Below are 25,448 nucleotides of genomic sequence, written 5' to 3'. Positions count from 1 at the left end.
AAGTTCCATCAAATTGAGAAGAAACCGGCGTCAGTTACGGTGTCTTTTCGTCATCTCCAGCCTATAGCTCCCGACAGTATTGCAGCCCGAGATGCAATTCATAGGGATGTAGTCTTTACCTATCAGATTAACAGGTTCTTCTCCAGAAAGCGCGTTCGACAGATATTGTAGTACTAGCCGGAGACTTGAATGCACAGGTCGGGCGTCTAGGCACAGAAGAGAGTCGTCTAGGTGGCCGATGGGGACTTGTTGGTCGCAGGACAGATAACGGGGACCGTTTGCTGCAACTGTGCACAGACCACAACCTGTTTCTGGCCAGCACTAACTTCCGGCACAGTCATCGCCGGTGTGCTACCTGGCGTCCTCCCTCTGCATCCCAAGCCTGGACTCAGATTGATCACATCGCGATCAGCTACCGCTGGCGTGGTTGTGTACAAGACTGCCGCTCCTTTTGGAGTACCTATCTGGAGTCTGATCATGCCCTGGTCTGCGCCAATCTCACCTTACTTTTCAGTGGCCGAAGGATTGACCACCACCAACGGATTGATATTAGCAAACTGGCTGCAACTTCTGTTGCAAGTAAGTATCGAGCGGAGCTAGCCTCTAGTCTAGCTACCACCCCACCGAAAAGTATAGATGAGCATTGGTTGCATCTTCACGACGCCATGAAAATGGCGAGTAAAGCCGCTTGCGGCTTCGCGAAACGTCCCGCTTACAAGCACTGGGTTTCTTCTGGCTCCTTACAACTGATCGAAGCCCGTCGGTCTACTCCGGGTGACCGTGAGTTTGACCACAAACGAAGGCTGTTACGTAATGAAATTGGGCAAAGCTTGCGTAAGGACCGGGAAGCCTGGTGGTCGGAGCGTGCTAATGAGATGGAAGCAGCAGCTGCATCTGGTAACTGCCGGAAGCTCTTCCAACTCATCCGAGCCACTGGCAGCAAGAAGTCTGGTGTGAGTGAAACAATGTACGAGGATGATGGGATGCCAATCACTAACATCTCCCGACGTCTTGGACGATGGGCGGAATTTTTCGAAGGGCAGTTCGACTGGCCTGCTGCTCCGGCAACATCAACCAGTTTGTCCTGCCCCCCATGGCCGGTGACGACTGATCCACCAAACGAGGCGGAAGTCCGCAAGGAACTCCAACTCTTGAAGCGCTACAAATCACCTGGCCCAGATGACTTACCTCCGGCTCTTTTTAAAGATGGTGGCGACTTTCTGACTAAGGAATTGACTGTGTTGTTTGCAAAGGTTTGGGAGCAAGAAAGTGTTCCAACATCATGGAATGAGTCAATAGTCGTCCCTATCTTTAAAAAGGGTTCACGTTGTTCCTGTAATAACTATCGGGGGATAAGTCTACTTCCGACTGCGTCCAAACTATTGGCTTCTGTCATTCTTCGTAGGTTGTTTAAAACCCGAGAACGATTGACTCGCGAGGAGCAGGCTGGTTTTCGTTCTGGTCGAGGATGCATTGATCACATCTTCACCCTCCGCCAAATGTTAGAACACCGTCATACTTATCGCAGGCCAACAATCGTAGTGTTTCTTGATATCAGGGCTGCCTTCGATTCGTTGGACAGGACTGTTCTCTGGGATTGTCTATTGAAGAAGGGTGTGCCTGAGAAGTTCATTAACATCTTAAAGGCCCTGTATACGAACACCTTAGACAGAGTGAGGGCATACAACCACCTTTCTCCCTTGTTCCATTCGAGCAGTGGGGTTAGGCAGGGTTGCCTAATCTCACCATTCCTCTTCAACTTTGCCATCGACGACATTCTGGAAACAGCTCTGGTGGATGTAAGTAATGGCGGTGTGGATCTGCTGCCTGGAGAACGACTTCTCGACCTTGAGTATGCGGATGATATTGTGTTACTGTGCAATAATGCCCAAGGCATGCAATCCGCACTTAATCAGTTGGCAATCAGTGTCCGCAGGTACGGCATGTGCTTTGCACCCTACAAGTGCAAGGTACTCTTACAAGACTGGCAGGATTCTAATCCTGTACTCACCCTAGATGGTGAGCGGATTGAAGTAGTTGAGAAGTTCGTGTATCTAGGTAGCTACATAATGGCTGGTGGTGGCGTGAGTGATGAGATTGATGCACGTATAATGAAAGCCAGAGCGGCTTATGCCAATCTGGGCCATCTTTGGCGCCTTCGTGATGTTAGTCTGGCTGTAAAAGGTCGGATCTACAACTTGTCGGTGAGAGCAGTTTTGCTCTATGCTTGTGAAACCTGGCCTCTCCGAGTTGAGGATGTTAGACGACTCTCTGTGTTCGATCATCGTTGTCTCCGAAGGATTGCTGACATCCAGTGGCAACACCATGTTAGTAACGCGGAGGTTCGGCATCGTGTGTTCGGGCGCAGAGACGATAATTCAATTGGTGTCACCATCTTGAAACATCGACTTCGGTGGCTTGGACATGTTCTACGAATGTCGTCCCAGAGGCTTCCACGTCGTGCATTATTTGCCGACTCTGGGACTGGTTGGAAAAAGCGGAGAGGAGGTCAGTGTATGACATGGTGTCGTGGTATGAAAGAAAGCTGCGAAGGGCTAGCTTCTGTTGGTCCTTCACGACTCCCTGGCTGGGGTCCGAGAGATGGTGCAACACAGTGGCTAGAGACGTTATCAGATATGGCTCAGAATAGAAGCCAGTGGCGATCCTGCTGTAACCTTCTTCTACTTTCTTCATAAAGAGTGGCTATAACTTTCCTAACTGAGAGAGCTCTTCTGGTTGTACATTTCAGTCCTCCCCATCATTACTCTTCTCCTTTTCTTTTTTCCTTCCTTTATATATACGCATCTTCTTCCTTCTCCTCCCATTCTCATTATTTTGTGTGGCGCATATGTATCCGGTGTCCTTTGTACCAATATATATGTGATTAAATAAATAAATAATAATATTTTAGTTTGTGTATACTGAATATAAAGAAAAAGTAGCTTTTTAATAATGAAGTTCACTACTTCGCAATATTGTGTTGTCGTTCTAATACGACCCAATAACAAACATTGACGCAAAAACAAATAACCTGGGGTCTCATTAAAAATCTGCGTCCTGTCTGTTAGTCATGTGTCTGTATATATTTTTATACAAAGGAATTTGCTGAGTTGTGCTAAATACGATAAATATCATGTTCTAATGCTCGATGGTGAAAATCTTATAAATTAGTGAAGGTTACTACTTGAAAACATTTAGTTGAAATCTTCCACTAAAAAGAAATCCCCCTACAAATACTACGTCTTATCATAATGAGTTGAATTATTCTGTGGTGCGACTGTCTTTGTCTCAAGTCAACTTCAATTTCCGACTTCGTATGTGTCAATAAGATTTGTTAGATATATCAACAGTTAGATTATTGAAATCTTTTTTGTTTAAAGTTCGAAAATACTCAGATGCTTGCACATGAAAATAAGTCGTTCTCCTAAATATAATAGCAGTGGATTATAATATGAATGGGATAGGATAATTAAAATGTCTTTGTTACAATAATTAAAGGTAATAGAGGGGTTAAGTGAAATGATGTCGGAAACAATTATGAATTGAGTCATGAGGATGTGAGAAATAATTAAAGAGAGAGGGGAGTATTTTCAAATACCAAATGAAAAATGTAATGACAGTAATGACAATTCACTTTTGTATTGTTTGTTTGAATCTCTTCATTGATGTTTAGGACTGCAATTGATCAGTCTCTTATTGGCATATGTGCATCCTGTTCAGATTGCCTCAGTTTTGCCTTAAATCACAAGCACTATAAGCAGAGATGGACAGTGGCTATTAGTGGAATCCAGGATACGCTTTTCATCCTATTTGGGACTCTTCAGCTGGATGTACCTGCATCTCAGAGTTGATGTTGACTCCGGGACTCGAACCCATTGCCGTTTGCTTCAAACGACTTCGCAATATTTACTTAGCTACTGATTTCAGACGGCCGCTAGCTTGTACAAGCTAATAATAATAATGGTTCAAGGGCATAGTAAATTTAAGGACAGGACGTGTTATTTTTGTTCACATTGTTCTGGCTGCATTTCATGGGAGGCAAGAGTTTCTGTTGTTTTAAGGAGTTGTAAACGAAGAAATCTTGGTAGGTTTGGACGAATTATAAGCAACCTAAAGATCAACCTGTGGATCAGTGGCGTCACTAGAATCGATTTGTAGTGGGCTGGTACTATGTCAAGTCAACATAAGCTGTTCTAGCGTCTAGACATTCATTCTTCTCAAGCTACATTTTGACGTCATTTATTCGCTTATTAATACTGACTGTTTTTTAAAATGATCGTTTATGTGTTAATTAGTTACCTTATCCATCATGTGTTTGTAATTTATTTTTATCTGAATATAAATATTGAATCCCGTTTGATCAAAATTGGATTGGCTCATTTGCCTTCTCTTCTGAGTGTCACTTCGTTTCTCTTCGCTTTCTCCGCTTCATTTCTCTGATCATCTGTCTGGATCAATAATTGTATGAAGTATACGTATTCGAAACCCTTTCTCTCATTTGATTCATTTAATTCCGTTATTCACTGACGCGAGTGAATTCAGTGAATGTATACGAGGGTATCTGGGATGTATATTTCGATTGCAATCATAATATGATTTAGTTGAAGTCAGATAAAGGGCCACACTAGTAGTGGTGAGCCCGTCGATAACATAATTGTCCAGTTTAATTGGTATTTAAATATAGGGCCACTAAAGATTAAATATTCCTGAACAGTATTCCTAACTCTTTTCTCTCACCTTTATAGAATCACACTGGAACATGTTATCATATCTGAGTTAAAAGCAAGTGCTGGCTACAGCCTACGTATTTTGCTCCACAAGAACAGGTGAACTGGTGGATGCACATAGGGGCAATTAGATGAAGGAACTTAACCTTTACAGATACGGTAGACAAATTTCTACTAGCAAACGTTAGTTTCAGCTTTGCTGCATAGCTATCGACAACCGATTTTTAAATACACCAGAATTTCGGTCACCCTTAAATTCCGGATTCATACAAAAATATTTTTTGGAACAGGATTTCCGGTTTCTTTGCTTCTAATTTCTTTCATGTTCTCTACAAAACGGCTTGGTTAACCGTTTTCAGCCAGTTTTTCTGAGAAACTCAAGTTTTTCAGTGCATCTAGTACTACAAATTGTATGTATTCGGTAACATGAGAAATGAATAAGATTACTTTTTCTGCCTAATGGAACATAGAAGTTGGTTAGTCGGGCATTCCATGTTTGTTTTCTGTAAATGAACCTTTCTAAGGTTTCACCACCCTTTATCAGAAGCATATTGTGAAGTGAGATAAAATGACCTACTTCATTTTCTAAGATGAAGTCTAGGAAAGTATAGCATGTATTGAAAAAACTCAAAATGTCAATTAAGTCAATATTTTCGTTGTAAAAGTGTCGTCTATTTATCTTTTGTTCTGGTTAAATCGATCGATGGTCGAAATAAATTGGTTGTTTTCAAGCTTTAATATAAGACAGTGTGCTAGGACTAAATTATCTGCTGACAAATTTAATTCTTTTATTCACTAATCGTGATATAAAGTAACATTTAAAGAAAGATTTTCAATGCCCAACGAATGAGTACACTTGTTTCGCAATTGTTTAAAATTATATCGTGGTATTAAATGGATAGTGGTAATGTATAAATAAGTATAGAATGAGAATTTGGATTACTTTTTGCTAATTTAACATTATTGTTCAAATCATGTTTAAACTATGACAAATTCGTATAACTTTAGTAAGGTTGTACATGTATGGTTTGTTGTTTTTGTTTTTATTTATTATGTAGAACTGATGAACTTGTAATATGCCCATTGAAACATCCTTCACAGTACAGTGGATTTTCCTTACCTTCAAAGTTAGGATGCTCTGGACTTGCTTGGCACCCAAATGATCATACGAAACTTGCAATTGCAGTAAGTCATAGCTGTTCACCTTCTTTCCAATTTTTTTAACCAAATAGTTTATAATGTGTTTTATTTACTGTCAAATGTCAGTTTGAATACTCGGCAATATGAAACAGATGTTGTGTTTTGGATTTGGTGACTTCTCGCTTAGAAGTGTGCAGATTTTCTATCTAGACGTTTCAAGATTAAAGTAATCTTCGGTTGGATATATTTAGTTACATGATCTAAATCTTGTAGCAGTGGTGTATTTGCATTCATTCTTGATCTTTTTCTCAATCTTGAGTTTATTGTTATTCAATGCTTTTTCATTTTTCGTTCTCACACACCCCTTTTGAACCATATTTCTTTCCCTTGGTTTTTAACTTCATTTGATACTAGTACTGTAGTGAACAAGAACACGAGTGGGGACAATCGAATGTATTTGACACGGAAAGTACAGAATATTTCATTAAAATCTGACAACCATAAAGTAAACAGTTAATTTGCAAACTATCAATCAATTGTCTCAATCTTGACTGTTCCTTCTGCAAATATCAGTCCATCGTCTCTGATTTCATTGTTCATGCATTTTCATACCAATTGCGTTCTGTTCCCGTTCTTTCCTTATCGACCTTCCGCTGAAATACATTCATTGCCTGACCATCACCATATACTACTTATGTGGATATAAGTAACCCATACCACAGTACCTTTAGTATGCTTCTTCGAACACTTCACTTCTACCTGAAGTTTTTGCTGATGATGTCATTCAGAATAACGATGAAAGCTACACGAGCCAACCATCCAGTTCAGAGAATAATACTTCATCAAAATCTATGCTTCTCATCTTACCGATTTCTGATCTCCATTATACGAGTTTTTGAAACCTAGATCGGTACTTATTCGTCCCAGGTCCTAAATTGTCCATAACTGACTAACTTCTTAATAGTCCATGTACCTATCATATTTGTTAAAACATTTTTATATGAAAATTAAAAGGTCAACTAGACAGTTTAAGGTAAACCGTAACAAGTATATGTGTGATCAGATTGTTCGAAATGTATTGCGCAAATATATCACATCATTCTGATAAACTTCGTCTTCATTACATTACTTCGTCGTTCATTACATTATCGAAATTTATCAAAGGGACTAATTGTTTTAGGTATATTTTTATTTTTCGTGTTTATTTATAGAAAGATACTATACTTTAATTACATAGTTGTTCTCTACATGGCTACCTAACGACCATTAGTAACTGCAATACTATGAGGTCACCGTTTCATAGTAAATAGTTTGCTTATATCTGAACAATCTTTTTTATACACGATTGCATAAATTTGTGGCCGTTTACTGAAGGTGCTTTGTGTATAGTTAAATATGTTGCTGTCTTTGGTTTCTCAATATTTCTTTAGCGTCGCAATAGATGTGAACTACTTCTCTGGGATGTCAATGAATGTCGATTAAGTACAAACACTAGTCTGGGTGGATATGTTCGTGTGATCAATTCACTGGATTGGAGTCCAGTCCATCCATTTCTTATAGCTACTACATCTACAGATCAATTTCGTGCTATTTGTGTTTGGGATTTAAGAGATATGTCAAGACCAGTTCGAGCTATAGAATCTCTTTGTAAGTCTATCACTAATCCATTATTCAATTTTGTGTGGAGTTTTTTAAGAATTGAAACAGATTTGATGTGGAAAGCGTCATGCAGTTTAAAACGGTATAAACTTGTTTTTGTTTTTATCTGGTACCTGAGGTTTACAGAATACTTTTTCGTAGTAATCTTGATCTTCTATATGGTTTTCACTATAATGTAAGACACTTTACTCTCGTCCTTATAATATTGCATTTCTTATATTCAGTAGAATTTCATGTTATGTAATCAGTCGATTAAATTGAAAAAACGTCTTGATAAATTAGTGTGGTCAATGATCAGATAAATCGAATTAACCAAGGGATAATTCATTCGGAAAATATATTTTCATACTTCCTTGAAATTAACTCTTTATTCAATGTGTAGTACTAACAGATTAAACTACCTTGACTTATATTGCATTTGTTTAATTTTACAACTATCAACTTACTTAAACAGTCTACAATAATGCCATGAATATTACAGAATAAGAAATGAAAATGAATTATTTGTTTTACTATCAGCAGGGGTTTTGTGGAGGTTTAGTATTTTCATAGTTAAAAGCGTGAGTCGATTGAACCTAGACCACCAGGGAAAACCTGGAAGCAATGGACGGCCGTTTCGTCCTATTGTGGAACTTCTCAACAGTGCACATCCACGACCTCGCCTCGCGACATTCGAACCCAGGACCTACCATTCTCGCGCCAGAGCATTTAACCGATAGACCACTGAGCCGGCATCCAATGGTGTTTATGTCTAACTTCAACCAATCCACGAAGTTGAGCAACTGTTTACCAATTGTCTTCAGTGAGTTGATATCTCACAACAGATGTGGTAGGTCCTGGGTTCGAATCTCGCAAGGCGAGATCGTAGATTCGCATTGCTGAGGAGCCCCACAATAGGACGAAACGGCCGTCCATTGCTTCCAGGTTTTCCCTGGTGGTCTAGCTTCAATCGACTCACGCTTTCAACTATGAAAATTATTTGTTTGTTTGTTTTTTAATACGATTTCTCTACTCACGCTACTTTAATTCATTGTACTTTTCTCTGTAAGCAATATCATTGTTTTCGTTACTTTTATGCAATGAGACATCAGATAAAGAAAATTGTTCACCTTTATTTTCTTTTCTATCTCTTTGGAACATGTATAAACTAGTTTCTGTCTCATTATAGATTACTATCATTAATTCTAAAAAAATATTATTCATAGTAATGAAAAGAAAAAAAACAGCATAATTATTGAAATAAGATAAATAATTTATAAAATATTATGATAAGGTGAAACAATAATATTTTTGTAAGCAAAGATAGATAGTGGCTAGCAGTGAAATCCAGGACGTGCGTTTCGTCCTATTCGGGACTCGTCGGCTGGATGTACCTGCATCTCAGAGTTGATGTTCACTCTGGGACTCGAACCCAGTAACTTTCGCTTCAAACGCCATTGCGTTATCCACTCAGCTACTGAGTCCTGATAGCCACTTGCTTGTGCAATGGGGTGAAGTTTAAATTCACTTAGTATTGTTTGCTTATAATGCTTGTGAATTAAGGCTATATCAAGGCAATACGCACAGCATGCACGTATGCCAATAAGAGACTGATCAATTGCAGTTCTAAACATCAATCGGAAGATTCAAACAAACAATACTAAATGAATTTAATAATATTTTTGTTTAAAAAAGAACAATAACAAAGAGAAAAATAAAACTCATGCATCATATAACCAAATTATTACACTTATATCTTTGCCCTTCATATTTTTCTTTTGGGAATTTGCTTTGTTTTCATTTTTTTTTGTCTACTGATTATTCCCAACTTCTTTTTTTACCTACATTTTTGCCTGCCTATCTGCCTGTTTACAATGTTTTCCTTTCTCTTTCTAATTCAGTATAAAAATCTGTTTGAATTTTGTTCGCTAAAAACTGGGTAGATGAATCATCTATATGCACAAATTAAATTCTTGCTTCGATTATTCATATTTATCATTAATTTTCTTTCTATTTTGAAGTTAGTTCTTTTTATTTCCCTCTCTTTTTTCTTGATCTGATCGGATCTTTCATTTTTAGTTTCTGAATCTATCTTAGGTGATTATTCAATAGAACTTCTGAACATTCAGTGAAACTGTAGTTTTATGTTTAAATAGATTTAAAGCTACTATCCTTAAGGATCAGTACACGGTATTATTATTTCTAAAAAGAGGTACGCCTTCTTCGTAATATATATGATGAACTTATTATGTTGTCAAGCTATTCTGTTTAAAAATATTATTTGGGGAATATATATATATATATATATATATATAGGTATTGTACAGTCTTCGCTTTATTGAAAATTCATATTCTTATTTCCATCTTTGTTCAGTTTTTTTTTTAACTCTTTCAACCCTCAAAGGGATTAACTGATTTATAATTATTTTAGAACTCTGATTGCATGATAACTAGTTGGATTACTTCGGAAAATATAATATTCTGTATTTTATTTAAGGAGAGTAGTGGTAAGTAGTAGTGACAACTTGATCGACTATGTTTTTGAACGATTTGAAGTAATCAAACAATAAACTACCGTCTTCAAACATTCATCACTTGAACATTAAAAAGTGGGAGACAAACTCTGTGAATATTATTTATTATATCATTAACTCAGCATTATATAAGAGGAATAACTAAGAAAAAAAATATATATAATCGCTTTTCTGAGAAAGCAGCTATTCATGAAATCTGCATAATTTCTAGTGGTTTTATTTATCATCAACTTTCTTGTTATTCAGAAAATTAGCATGCGAATAGTTTATGCATGCAGACTCACATATATCAATATTTCATATAGAAACATCGTGAATTGGCTATGTTAACTACTCTATAAAATTCTTCATTCTCTAGGATGTAGGTCATAAGATAAAATAGAAACGACAAACAAAATAATTTTCTAGGCAGAGATGGATGGTGGCTGACAGCAGAATCCAGGAGGCTCACTTCGTCCTATTCGGGACTCGCCAGCTGTATGTACCTTCATCCCAGAGTTCACTCCGGCACCCGAACCCAGTACCGTTCGCTTCAAACGAAATCGCAATATCTGCTTGGCTACTTACTCCAGATAGTCACTAGCTTGTTCAATGCGGTGAATTTTTATTCATTTTTGTATTAGTTGTTTGAATCTCTGCTTATAATACTTGTGGTTTAAAGCAAAACCGAGGCAGTCCACACAGGATGCACATATGCCAACAAGTGACTGATCAATTACAGTCCTAAACATCAATGAGAAAATTTAAACAACCAATACAAAAATGAATTCAAATAAATTTCGCTTGTAAGATTTGCTACTAAACAAATACATGAATAAAGCGATTGTTCATAGTGTCACTGAATTATAGTCACTTTGTATTATGAATTGAATGAAGTTGAAAATTTGGATCATTATATTTTTAACAATCAGCCTAAAGGTATTGCATTTAATGCGAGACAGCAAGGTCCTAAATTTGATCATGTACGCGGTCGTGTACACACGTTGATAAGAAATTCAAAGTTGAAATGATCGTTCTATCTTTCCTCTGAATGTTTTCCAATAAACAGAGATGGATAGAGGCTAGCAGTGGAATCCAGGACGCGCGTTTCGTCCTATTCGGGACTCGTCAGCTGGATGTACCTGCATCTCAGAGTTGATGTTCACTCTGGGACTCGAACCCAGTACCCTCGCTTCAAACGCCATCGCGTTATCCACTCGGCCACTGAGTCCACTGCTAGCCACTATCCATCTCTGCTTACCATGCTTGTGAATTAAGGTATATCGAGGCAATACGCACAGTATGCACATATGCCAATTAGAGACTCACCAGTTGCAGTCCTAACACATCGATGGGAAGATTCAAACAAACAATACTAAGTGTTTTCCAATAAAGTTTGACGAATTCCGACACATGTTAATTTAATAATTCGATAAAACTATTGTTGTTTGTATTTTCAGCTTCACCAATTATTGTCAAATGGAATAGATTTTTGAGTGGAAAATTTGCAACCTGTCACTCATCTGGTGTTCGTACTTGGGATTTGCGGGTAAACGTAGTCAGAAATGTTTTATTTAAATCTCATTTTGAAATTTTTTCTATATTGATATATCTGTTGGCTACTAGATCGTAGGTGTCTCTGAAAGATTTCTCGTATATAGTGGATTTATTGATTGGATAATGTTGGGGCTTGGTGCGAAGTTTTAAGACAGGAGATTTATCCAACTAGTGGGGTTGTTAATCCGCACAAATAGAGATTGTTTGTTGCTCGTATCTACTCCAACATACATGACTTTGGTTAGTCCAAAACATCACTAATTCCTGGACTGGATAGTATGTTAGGGCGTGGATTTCCATGCTAAGGTTCTCAGGATGACAAAATGGCTATAAAAATATAGGTTGTAAACTGTGGGTCTCACTGAACGAAAATAGACTTAGTGATACAAATACGCTCACTCTTCATTTTATTAGTCGTATATAATCCATTACCATGGGTTCTTTTTTCATTATCAACCTATATCTTTCCTGTTAGCTCTAATATTACACTTTTTATTAGGTTTTACTTTTCCTGTGCTATTTTGAAGCGTAAAACCTTGAACCTGTGCAGCGCTGTTAGGGCCCACATCCTGAAGTCCCAAACTCGAATACCTATTTACAGGATTAGGTTGCATACAATTAATATATTCTAGACAATTATTTATTATTTAAACGGTTTGTTAACTATTTGTAACCCTTTTTGCTGTGTATTTTAAACTCAGTCTAACGTTCCAGAACAGTACATCTCTGTACAAGCTGATCACGTTCGTGATTTTGATTGGTCGCCTCAGAATGTCAATCAAATGGTGACAGTCAATGAATGTTCTGAAATGCGCCTATGGGATATTGAAAATCCTTCATATCCTCTGAAAAAGGTCCGATTTCATGAAATCAAATTGAAGAAAGTAATTTACACTGTAAGCTCATAATTTACTAGTTAATTAATGTGTCGTCTGAATTGTTTGTAGTTTCATGCAGTGAATTGTGATGAACATCTGTTATATGAAGCCTAGTGATATTACGTGACTGATAAATTCTGAGACGAAACATCGGTCCAGTGCTCCCCAGTTATGATTAATATTAACCTTAGTGGATTTGTAACAAATACTTCTTATAAAGTTCAAGAATACGAATGGATTTTAGACCAGCGAAACATTGGTTACAATTGAATTCAATAAGCATTAAATAAGAGCTTTTCAGAACTTTGCGATTACGTAACTAGTTGTTTTTTGGTCATTGACAGTTGTAGAAACTTGTTATACCACTTGTTTATAAAGAGTTTGTTTGAGATTCTTTCACCCTGTTTGAATATCAACTATATAAACTTACACGATTCCCCTTTGGTGTGTGATGACTTGATGGTTGATGTACAGAATTGTCAACTGTTTAAGTAGCTCTTTAAATCACAATCCAACTACTCTAGCTATAATTACTTGCGATCAAATAAAGTCTGGTTTAAAATTCAGTATAACAGCTTTTACCTAGCTACAAATTTGTAAATCATATGCTCACAATGGTCTGTTCTTGTTAAACACAATATAAATAATACCTGCTGTTTTATGCACAGTTTCCACCATTTTTTATTTTACTCTGAGTTAACGCTTTCTTATCAAATTTTTACTCATGCTTTTTCGTATCCTACTTATATTATACGTATTAAGATTATTATTATTATTATGACTGTTATTACTAATACTACTATTCATTCTTTTTTTCTAGCCTTCAGGTGATCATATTATTATTTTACCAGAGCAGTCTCATTGGTCAGTTCACGGGATATCTGTGTGGTCCAGTGCTAATTTGACACAATCTCATGATTTATTCCAAGTAATAGAAAGTCATGATAATAGTAACACTAATAATAGTGGGATTACTGTCAATAAAACGTCTACTAATGGTATGGTGAATTCAAACAATAATAATAATGGTAATAATAATAATAATCACATAAATGATCAGCAGATTTGTCAACCACGTTCTACAGATTCATATATACTAGATATGAATTGGTTGATATGCTCCTCTTCAAATCTTCCATTTTCTTCATCGACAATGACAGATGATCATGAATTAACGACAAATTTTATTCTGGATAATGAAATGTCGACAACAAATCAAAATTTAGAGTATTGTCCTAAGAGTACGTCAGTAAATAAATCGTTTTATATCATTTTTTTGTTATTACTTTCTTCTGTTTATGTTATCAATATGCTATTCATAGTAGTCTTATCGTTACTGTTTTGTTCACTGTTCATATGATGGACACAGTAAATCTGTTTCTTTTTTCCCCATAATTTTAATGTAACTCAATATGCATTGCATGTATGCAATCACTTAAGCAATAATTGAAAAATAAGGTCTAGAAATATGAGTAGTTGTATTGTTATGCGTCTTGGAATCTCGTTTACTTTTTGTAATGCTATGTTAACGGTATATATATATATATATATATATATATATATATATATATATCGTCTTGGTCTTATGCTACAATAATATTTTATTCAAACAAACAATACTAAGTGAATTTAAACGTCACCCTATCGCACAAGGAAGTGGCTATCAGGACTCAGTAGCTGAGTGGATAACGCGATGATGTTTGAGACGAAAGGTACTGGGTCCGAGTCCCAGAGTGAACATCAACTCTGAGATGCAGGTACATCCAGCTGACGAGTCCCAAATAAGACGAAACGCGCGTCAAACTGGATTCCACTGCTAGCCACCATCCATCTTTGCTTATAATGCTTGTGAAATAAGGCTATATCGAGACAATCTGCACAGTATGCACGTATGCCAATTAGAGACTCACCAGTTGCAGTCCTAACACATCGATGGGAAGATTCAAACAAACAATACTAAATGAATTTAATATTTTATCTAGTTTATACTATTTTACTCAATTCAACAGTTAGTGTATACTTTGTTTTTCTCATCTTAACACTGGAAAATGTTTCGAAATATTGACAGTCAATCGACAGAGTAATAAAAGTTTTATGTTATATAGAATATTGTAAATTTTTAACTTTAATAGTTTTCTGATTGTTTACAATTATCTAGTGTGAAAAAAATAGCTCATTTTCTTTTTGAATCTATTTTGTAGGTTATCACATTCTTGTTTATCTGATATGTGTATATGTTAAGCAATAATCAAATTACACTTTTTACATACTTTAGTATACATTTTAGTACACTAGGCTTTGTTTGAGCTTTGGTTGGTAATGCTAATGGTATTATCCAGCTATCTATTCCGAACTGCTTGAGAAGGTATTCTCAATCTTCGACCTACTATTTAAAAATCGAATGTTTTAACAAATTTATCACTTAGTATTGCAAATTCACTTTAATTAAATAGTTGGCGTTTTCAACAAACAATGCTTTATACCTTTGATTGAACTCCATCTACTAAAATGGTAGTTGTCCAGTTCTACTCATTTCGTGAATTAGTATAATTTCATTTTACGGCAACTCTACCCTGGATAGATCCATTTCACCTTATTTATTACTTAAATTTAGAGTGTATATAAACATATACAACACTTATCACCTGACTCAATCGTTGTGTATTCACAACTTCATATGGAAACATTCTTGGCTGTGAGAATACTACCAGTTTTTATTCAATGCTCCTATTACACCGGTTATAAACTCAAATCCAAAGAATATTTCGTAAATGTAATCTTTGTTTGTTCAACCTCAGTTATCATGTCTTAGTCACACGTTAGTATAGAGTGCATTACTGTGTCGTATAATTCAAATTACCTGTGTAGAAAAATATTTTATTGATTCCACAACTTTAGTGTAGGTTGAAAATCCTTCACTAAAGTCTTCTGTATGATTTCCTAAAAATCATCTACCAGCAACCTTATGTACTTTTTAATGTAGCATAAATGTAGGTAGGTTGGGAACTGTTATTCTTTAACATCTAAAGTTAATTTTTATACTTTTGTCTAGTTGTATATGCTTAATGTATCTGACAGTTTCCACTTGAGTACTCATTTGTAAGTTCCATAATCAGGCTTATTAATGTTTCTCTTTATTATTCAAAGTCTTATTTGTTCCATACATAAAAATTTATTTTAATCCAATAAATCTAAAATTAGGGTTAAAACTAATGTGAGAAATATTGTCTGATTATTGTAACTAGCTTCAAATTATAGATTACCAAACTGTAACCTGAATAATTACTACAATGTTGATAAAACTATGCTTCTCACCAAAACAATAAAAGAAATAAGGTACTAAGTAACGCTTGTTCATGAAATAGTTAACACTAATACTCAAAAGTATTCTGTCACTGTTCTTAACAAGTAGTTCAGTTGAGATTTTATTGATAATAACTGAATGTAATCGACATGATTCAATTTTGATAATTTGTATTTTCCTCTTGTTGTATCAAATAAAATGTAGATGTTCTGCCGGTTTTTTTACTTGATTAGTTTTCATTGTTTTAATTAATTGATCACTTTGGATTGTTTTTCTAGTTGTCGCATTTAAAAAAAGCATTACTAATTAGAAGAGATTTTTTAATGGATTTTAACAATTATTTTAAAAGATATGAATAACTATAGAGTTAATATTGTAATCAAAGATGGATAGTGGCTAGCAGTGGAACCCAGTTTGACGCGCGTTTCGTCCTATCTGGGACTCGTCAGCTGGATGTACCTGCATTTTAGAGTTGATGTTCACTCTGGGACAAACAATACTAAATGAATGTAGAGTTAATAGTTAATTATTTACCATTCACTTCATAAATATTTACAATTATCTTTCGAGACGTGCTTTTTAGTGAAGCACTATGAAATTAATCAACTACTGTTGCCATTATTTATTATTATTTATTTATTCCATTTATTCAAACTCATAACACATGTTTTTTTACACACAATATTAAAAAAAATTGTACACAAAGTATTCAGAAAATAAGGACAAACTAAGTGTATATATGAAAAGAATCATGTCAACTTGAAAAGAACTATTTCTTTTAACAAATCGTGCAGCTACATTGTAATTGCAGTGTTTGATAGGGTTACAATTTTTTTTGCGTTTTACTGTTATCCTTCTCATTTTTACTGTTATTTTCTTCTAAACACTAGACATCTTAATTTTTCTTATCATTTCTCTCGATACCCAATGTAGATCATTTCATTCCTTTTGATTCTCCTATCTGTTCATGACATTGTTATTTTTGTTTAGTTCCGTAATTTGCAAAGATTATTTCCATTTTGTTAACAGTTTTTGTTATTGACTGATGTCGTTTGAAAAAAGCTGTTTCGTTTCAGTTATGTTTCACTGTTAGCTCACATCTATTTTTATTTTATTTATTTGAACACATAAATATCGGTACAAGAAAGCAGCAGATACATATGCGCCACACAAATCTCATTTGATTTCTGTGAGGGCTGTGATACTGCCCGGGTACCCAAACTGAAGCAGGTGATTTTCTTAAAGGGCCACACCCGGAGTCTTTTACCTAAAGGTCTGACCCACAAGGCAGTGGAGCATCGTAAGGAGATGTAGTCCCATGGTAGCCTGTGACCAACTATTGATTCATACGCCATTTGTTCCCTCAGGATACTGCAGCCCATGTGCACCATTGGTTTGGAATCAGGGTTTTCCAACTCCCCTAGGTGGACCCTCCGTGTCCACCAAGCCGGTTAAAGCGCCGGACATTTGCTTTTAATCCTCTCAATTTCGTAAACGACACCCCCTCCACGAGAAGGCAGTGAGTAGGACTTCCCCGGCAATGGTTGTATACGCGTGGCCATGTGAGAGCATTTCGAGAGGGAGAGCTGACTTTCCCCACTCTCAATCGTACCAGGGCATTTGGGGGCGCTCACATCTCCACCACCTAGGTGTAGTGGCCGAGTGGTCTAGTGGCTCACATCTATGAATATACCAATTTACAGTTAAACTTAAGACATTCAAATCTCCTGATGAACATAATTTATTTAAACGAATAATTTCAAATTCAATGATCTATATTTCTGGATTCAATCAATTCACGATATCGCATAAGAAATACTGTTCTATTTTCAAAATGGATAAACTGCTTTTTAGTTACGATTTCTTACTAAACCTCTATAAATCTATTTCAAAACGGGTTAATAGTTTTGTTTGTTATGAAATCATACTATTTAAATACAACAGAAGTATATATCAATTCATTTCGTGATTTTTTTTACATTGGATCGATTAACTTATATCTCTTTCAGAGTGCTTCATTTACAGCACTCACTTTTAGCATTCATCTTATGTTGTAGGTTGCTAATTTAAAAATTGAATCTGGATCAAAATACTTACCAGAATTTATTTATCTTACACAATAACAATAAATTTGCCTAATTTACTTTGTTTCCTTTTGCATTTCTGCTTAGAAAATGTACATTTACTTACTTGGTCAATGGATAATATACTTCGAGTTTATCCAATTCATTTTAAATCAATTTCACTTCATGATAATGAACCATTACTAAATCAAGCAAATAAGCAAACAAGAATAATAAAAGAAAAATCAGAAGATTTACTAGATGATAAATTATCAACGAATTTCAATCCAAAGACAAATCAATCAAAGAAGTTTGGTAATGCTCCGACAAGCAGTTTAAATAAACCAAAGGTTATCTATGTTTATTTGTATAATTATCTAATTAACTATATATTGTTCGACAAAACATCATATTTTTTCAAATATAATTGTTGATAGACATTTGGAAGTTCAGAAGCAAGGCATGTTTTACACACTGTGTATGTAACTAGTAGAATATAGTTATACCATAAGTTGTCGGTAGTAAATTATTTTATTTAAATAACACGGGAAATTATAGTTCAGATAATCTTAATCAATTTATTTACTATGGAGTATAAAACGAATATCTTTAGTATTTCATACAGTCATTTAGATCTGTTTCCATTTGGTTAATAAATAAGTTTTTAGCTGTTTAAGAACACTGTTATACAGTTTTTGGAAAGTAAACTTATATTAATGAATCTTACTAACGTTTCTGTTCTTGTGCATCCGTTACCTCAACCTTCACACTGTGAGATAAGTGTGACCAGGTCAGTTTTTATATTCCATTTTAAATCTTATTTGTTTATTGCCAAAATTTTGATATTATAAATTTCCACTTTTTTACTTCTCAGGTTGCTGATTTTCTCTTGTTTTACTTATAAAAAGTGTTTTAGCTTAAACTAATCGACATTTGTGTCAGATCTGACATTGTTAATGATCGAATGACCTACCATCAAATTTAGAAGTTAGGAAAACTTTATCCAATGTTCGATATACTTTTCGTAATAGACTTTTTTTTGATTATATACAAAAACATTTCAACGGAGTACAGTTGTTTTTTTTAGCTACACTTCTACCAAATATTGATTCCCTGTATACAATATTCCAGCTTTTTTGAATTTTTTTAGTAGGAATACATGTAAAACGTTTTAATATTAGTGTCTTTGTTCTATTGGTTGTATGTAATAGAATAATAGGCTGACCGATTGTAAGAATAAACTTACAATAACATTAGGCAATGATTGTAAATCGGTTAATTAATCTGTGAATTTTTATCGATCATGAAAGTTGAAGGGGATGTGTCACATATGCCTAACCACCTCCTATCCTAATTTACAATGCTTACTGAAGTAGAAATATGTTGTCGAAAAAATCCACAGGTGGATACTGTTGCTATCTCAACTTTTGCTATTTGTCCTGATGATATAATAAGAAAACATTTAATGACTCAAATTTATAACACATACTACATTGGTTACGTATGACTGATTCGTGTTAGCACCAAACATGAATGCAACCATTCTTATTTGAAATCCTAAATTAGTTAGCCCACCGAGGAACGTGATTCATTAGAACACAGATTTATCGTAAGCTTGTCTGATCCCATTCACCAATGATTCATAGTCGAATTTATTTGGTTTCCAAAAAATGTTTGTGTAGAAGAAGAACTAGATATTTTACGATAAAATACGGATTTTTCATCTCCATCGATATATTAACCGGTACCACTTCACAACTAGTGAATGCTTGGTTGTCAGGAATCTTATTAAACTCGAGCACATTTCAAATGATGCACGGAATTTCAAATTTAACAGTGTTTATAATCTTACGTTTACCAATCTCAATGTGAGTAGTTTTATTTAGATCGTTTTCTTTTATGTTAAAAAAAACAGATCGTTGACTCACAACTTCGTGGTGAAGATTTTGGCCAACGTCCTTCTGTCTCTAAGTCATGTTTATCTATTTCGAAAAGTGGATTGAATGCAGATCCCAAATGTATGTTATGATGCTAATTTTTCAACGTATAGTAGAAATGTTATTAGCACCTTTAATAACTAAATAAGTTTGTTTAAACTGTTCAAATTGATTTTCTGATTTCATTCTTGAACTAATTTTGACGATTGTATATATAACTTTTCCTGCTAAAATTTGTCAGTAAAATGAATTCACTGTTACATTCCTAAAATAAATGCTGTTTGTAGATCCTTTCTATCATTATCGCTGTTATTATTACTGTTATTATTATTATTATCAGTATAATTATAATTATTATTAATATTAGTTGTAGAAGTAGTATAATTCACAATGCTCATTTTCTGTACCGTGGTGCTAATAATTCCTAAGAGTAGTGAATTAATGGTTAAAATACTCTAAATTCAACCACTTTGACTACCATTTCACTTCCGTTTGGAACTCGTGTAGTATTACTGTCTTTCAAATAAATATGTCCCAAGACTTTATCTGCACTTAGTCACTAAATTGTACCAAAATTGCATTGGGTCATGTACAACACCTCCCGTCATTTAGAAGTAATTGCGCCTTTTAGCGAGATTTCTTTTCACGGGATAGGGTTGCCAACCCCTTCCCTAAACCTCTTTTATCAGGGCTCGGGACTGGTATTAACTGTAGGAGGGCTCCAAGCAGATTTACAAATATGTTTTACACTCACTAAAAAAATACATTATTGCATTGTTTCAATGTTTTATGAACACTGTCGAAATATGTGTGTCCTTCAGAAAGCTGTTTTCAGAGATCAGTTTAATAGCATCACGTAAATAGCATTCTTTTTGTTTGGTTAGTAATGAGACGAACGAAATATTTATAACTGATTGCAACAAGTCAGCACATTTATTATTTTTCCTTGTTGAATATTGGCTCAGGCATCACTACGTCTCTAATTTCTTAACCCGATTTATTTTTGGAATTATTACAATCGTTTGGAAACTTTCCGAAAAGTATAATAATTTATATATATGTATGAATATATATATATATATATATATATATTTATGTATATATTACTTCCTTGTTGTTGTAGGTGCAAATCAAGAAGATAGTGCATTCCAATTTCTCGCTCAAGAATTATCTTTGTTAAGCCATAGAGCTGGACAAGTAAGTTTATATTTATTACTTGATATATTCTTTAAATATAATTTATGTAATTGCCTTACTTTTCACAAGATAAATTCACTAATATTTTACACTTCGGATTTTATGCGAATGACTCGTTTCGTTGAACAACATTTAAAAAGTGTGGTTAAAAGATTATGAACACTGAACAAATGTTTTAGTCGGTGCAAGTAATAATGATCAAAATGGAAATTTTATTGGTTTTTATATGGTATTATAATTATCAAATCTTACCATTACAAAAGGGAATTTCTTAATTTAATAGATGAAGTTCTGTATGTTGACGAAAAATTTAAAAAAGTGATCATGTTGTATAGTTGTTGTTGATGAAATGTACTAATCAGTACCAAACTGAGGTCAGAGTTTCCTGTTGATTACCTTCAACTGCCCTACATCAAGGTCGGTATACATATGTGAATTGTGATGAATTCCTTCTCTTCACCAAAGCATTTCCTACATTATTTGTTGTTTGTCCTTCCCCATGTGTTTTAGTTATAAAATTTGTATTATTTCATTGTCAGTATTCAAAAGAGAAACAGCATAATAAAAATAAATGAAAATAACTACAATAATTATCATTACACATGATATGTAAATCCCAATCATGATATTTTATCGATGCTGTTACTGTACATTTTGAAATGTCAATTTTTTTACATTTACTGTTGTTACCATGTATTAATTGTTAAGTAAGTAGAAATTAAATGGCTTAATATTTCTACGTAATTACTATTACTGTTGTTATTATTATGATTATTATACCAACTGAAACACTAGTTATTCGACAATCTCATTAATTCACCCATATCACATTGTTGTGTTATAATCATTAGTAGTACGAGCATGAATAATGTTTTATATCTAGTTCAAATTTTTTCCTTCAATGGAACATCTACGCTAACTGAAGACAAAGTACAGGATTATGTACTAGTCTATAGGTAATTAATCTGCTTTTTTTTCACATCAGTAGCTGGTTCATTGTTTCACGTCCTTTGGTTTATTGGTTGAAATCACTGAGTGTCAGCTCCATAAACAAGTCCATTATCATACAATTTATATCAATAAAAATAATGGCCGTTTATAACTGATGAAAAGCGTTAGAATACAATGAGTTCATAATATTCTGCAATTCTTTTTGTTCTCACTTAACCAAAATTTATCAGATGATCAGGATGTATTGGGTAATAACGGTTTAAATTTATTTATTATACACTGTAAATTATTCAAGCGTATCGATAATACACTTAGTATTTTTTTACAAGCAAATTCACATTGTTAGATGAAATATAATTTATCAGGCAGAGTTTTATTCATTGTGCATGTCTCCATAGTTAATATAATGCATATATAATATACTGTTCAGCATAGCAACTAAAAACATAAAAATTGACATTCATGTCTCGTAAAACGTTCCTTTTAAAATTGTAAATACGTTTAGTAGACAGTGAAAATTCTCCGCCTACCGCTTTTAAAGGGTATATTTCCGTAAATTCTCATGATGAATTTAATTAAACGACATTTGGTTAGAAAAAAGATGTAGAAATTGATTAAAGTTAATCCAGTTATGTTTTAGCATTTTGAAATAATGATCATTACTGAAATTACGACGTTTGGTACTTTTAATAACTTATCTCTTTCTGAAAATTAGATTTTCCCTATATATATATATATGTATATATATATATATATATAACGTCTGCAACCTTATCTCTACCGTAATCCTACGTGTATGTGTTTTCTAAGATTCTATAAGCTTGTTAAACTAGTTTTACTTAGTTACGCCTGTTACCCTTCGTGGAGTAGCATAGGCCACCCACCATCATTCTCCATCGAACTCTGTCCTGAGCAATCCTTTTCAGTTGCCGCTCATCCTTTTTATGTCTGCTTCCCATTTTCGGCGCCTGTAGCTCTTCTAGGGCCACTACCACGGCCCTGTTTGAGTAACGCAGGAGGGTTGACCATGGGGTCAGCATCCCCATCTCGTGGAAAACAACCTTGATAAAAAAAACGTTAACTAGAATTAACAAATTAAACGAGATTTAATAACTTAAATTCAATCACATTGATCATAATAATGATAACTAACACGTTGTTTGTAACATATTGAAAAATAACTAATGACATAGCACTGTGTTGTTTCCATAGTTATTTTTACATAACGACTGTGTGACATGTTTTATAATTTTTAGGAAAATTTCGACTTTCAATTGGTTTTGACACCATAAGAAAGAAGTATTTCATTAATCAATGTATACCATCCATAGAACTGTAGTTTTCCTGTTTTGAAACTGTAAAGTGCAGTAATTGAAATCAATCGTAGTAATACAGCTGTTTCAATTAATTATATCTGTTATAAAATCGTTTTTGACTGTACACTCGCACTCTATATCAATGTGTATTTGTTTTACACGATTTTAGTCTCATCATAAATCCTTCAAATTTTTAATATTAGTTACTTCATCAGATCAATGGAGTTCGTAATTCATCAAATTTATGCAAACATTTCATGTGTACAAATTAAAAGGGATTTTATCTTTTTGGATTTATGAAACGTGTTAACACTTTCTTATTCAAACTTTTATTGTAACCATTAGTTAATTGTTTTTAAACGATATTGTTGTTTATATATTTTATTTGTGTATCTTTAGTATAAGTTAGAAGAAATGGATCTTATCAATCGTACAGCTAAATTAATTCTATTTTACTGTCGTCGTAATCATCATCATCATTATTCATTATGTTCAGTAACAAATACATTTCGAAGACGACGTCATAGTTCTGTAATGAATAATGAAGGTCTTGATAGTCTACTATTACCTTCAACCACTGATCTGATCTCACAAATGGAATTTTCAGAACATTCAAATTTTTGGAAAGCACACCATCGTAATTTATCATCGACAACTGATACTGAACATACAATATCGAATCAGACTAGCAATAGTAATAGTGCTGTTAGTGTTGATAATGAAGAGAGTACGCATTTAACAAACGATCCATCAAATCATTCAACCTTTGATAATAGTCATGAATTAGAAAATTCGACTAATAACAATACACGTAACTGTGAAATGCCATTAGCTGGTTCAATTATATTAAGTATAGAATTCCCTGATAATTATCCATTAAATGGAGCTATACCTGAATTTCATGTACTTGATTGCAGTCCACCTTTACCTCCAGAAGTACTAGATGAATTAAGAAATGTAAGTTTTTTCCTTCTAATCCCCCTTGTTTCTCTCTTATTTTCTTTTAAAGATTGTCTTAGTGATATTGTTGTAGTATTTTTGATTACTGTTAGCGATGTTTTCTAGAATGTATGTATGAATGTGGCATTCAACTTATCTTACACAAACGTTAGTTAATGTTTTTATGCTCACATTTAAATTGAAACCAAATAAGTATAGTTTAAAACAACTCAACAGATTGATAAATATTTGTTAATAATAATAATAGCAAATTGTGACGGTTGTTGTTTGTTACAACAAAATACTTGATTTAATTCCCAGTGAATAACAAAAATATTCATCGGTATGTAATATATATTAAGCGGAAGATGAATCTCACATCGAAAATCCAAACATAAATTACCATAAGCAAAGATGGATGGTGGCTAGCAGAGGTATCCAGGACGTGCGTTTCGTCCTATTTGTGACTCGTCAACTGGATGTACCTGCATCTCAGAGTTGATGTTCAGTGTGGGACTCGAACCCAGTACCGTTCGCTTCAAACGCCATCGTATTATCCAATACACACAGTATGCACATATGCCAATAAGAGACTGACCAGTTGCAGTCCTAAGCATCAATGGGAAGATTCAAACAAACAATACTAAATAAATTACCATATTTCTGTAATTTATTAATAAAGTATAGATTTATGAGCCGGATTTCCTAATATACTTCAGGTTATATGGGTTACTAATACTTTTCTTCTGCTCAAACCAAAGTAAAGTGTTATGAATCACTATTCCAATGTTTTAAGTGAAAACAATTAAACATCCATAAGTAATAATTGTCATATGAACATTAAACTCAGAAAACCATTTTTTTTAAAAATGTTTCAACTTTACAGGAATTTAAATAATTTATTTCTTGTGAATTCTAATTGTGTAACTATCTGTTTACTACGTGAAAATTACCGGGTTTTTTATTTTCTACAAAGCTCAATAATAGTAATCGGTTAATTTTTCTCGTTTAATATATTATATATTTCTATATAATATTGGTTATGAAGAAGTGGTCATAAATTGTTTTTAGTATATATATCATGTTTCTTTATACTTTTGCTTGTTTGTATACACTTATATTGACCAGAATTTTATTGTTTCAACTTATTCTCTTAACTATTTATCTAAATGATCTAGAATAAACAGTTTCAACTTATAATTAAAAAAATAACTCACATTATTATCATTTCATTTCAAGATCAGTCAGTCAGTCAATCACAATGTAGAACTTCGTACGTACGTACATC

The 25,448-nt window shown here is 34.0% G+C and overlaps 1 protein-coding gene and 1 non-coding gene across 2 annotated transcripts in view; one reads left to right on the top strand and one right to left on the bottom strand.

The window, feature by feature from the left end:
• The window catches only part of Smp_154620 (hypothetical protein), a gene marked incomplete at both ends in the record, with an annotated part of 52,128 nt that overhangs the window by 4,032 nt on the left and 22,648 nt on the right, over window positions 1-25,448 (top strand). Inside the window, 8 exons of the mRNA XM_018794237.1 lie at window positions 5,786-5,912; window positions 7,298-7,514; window positions 10,889-11,001; window positions 12,277-12,471; window positions 13,274-13,456; window positions 13,514-13,694; window positions 17,929-18,170; window positions 23,621-24,178. Of these exons, the coding sequence (XP_018648670.1) occupies window positions 5,786-5,912; window positions 7,298-7,514; window positions 10,889-11,001; window positions 12,277-12,471; window positions 13,274-13,456; window positions 13,514-13,694; window positions 17,929-18,170; window positions 23,621-24,178 (1,816 nt within the window). The remainder of the gene's footprint in view (window positions 1-5,785; window positions 5,913-7,297; window positions 7,515-10,888; window positions 11,002-12,276; window positions 12,472-13,273; window positions 13,457-13,513; window positions 13,695-17,928; window positions 18,171-23,620; window positions 24,179-25,448) is intronic.
• Window positions 8,920-8,986, bottom strand: Smp_tRNA_01040_Gln_TTG.1.1. Its single transcript has one exon. It is a non-coding gene (tRNA).

The sequence above is a fragment of the Schistosoma mansoni genome, chromosome 1, assembly GCF_000237925.1.
Source record: "Schistosoma mansoni strain Puerto Rico chromosome 1, complete genome".
In the NCBI taxonomy this organism is placed as follows: domain Eukaryota; kingdom Metazoa; phylum Platyhelminthes; class Trematoda; order Strigeidida; family Schistosomatidae; genus Schistosoma; species Schistosoma mansoni.
The sequence above is the reverse complement of the archived record's forward strand: the minus strand, read 5'-3'. Positions and strand labels throughout refer to the sequence as shown.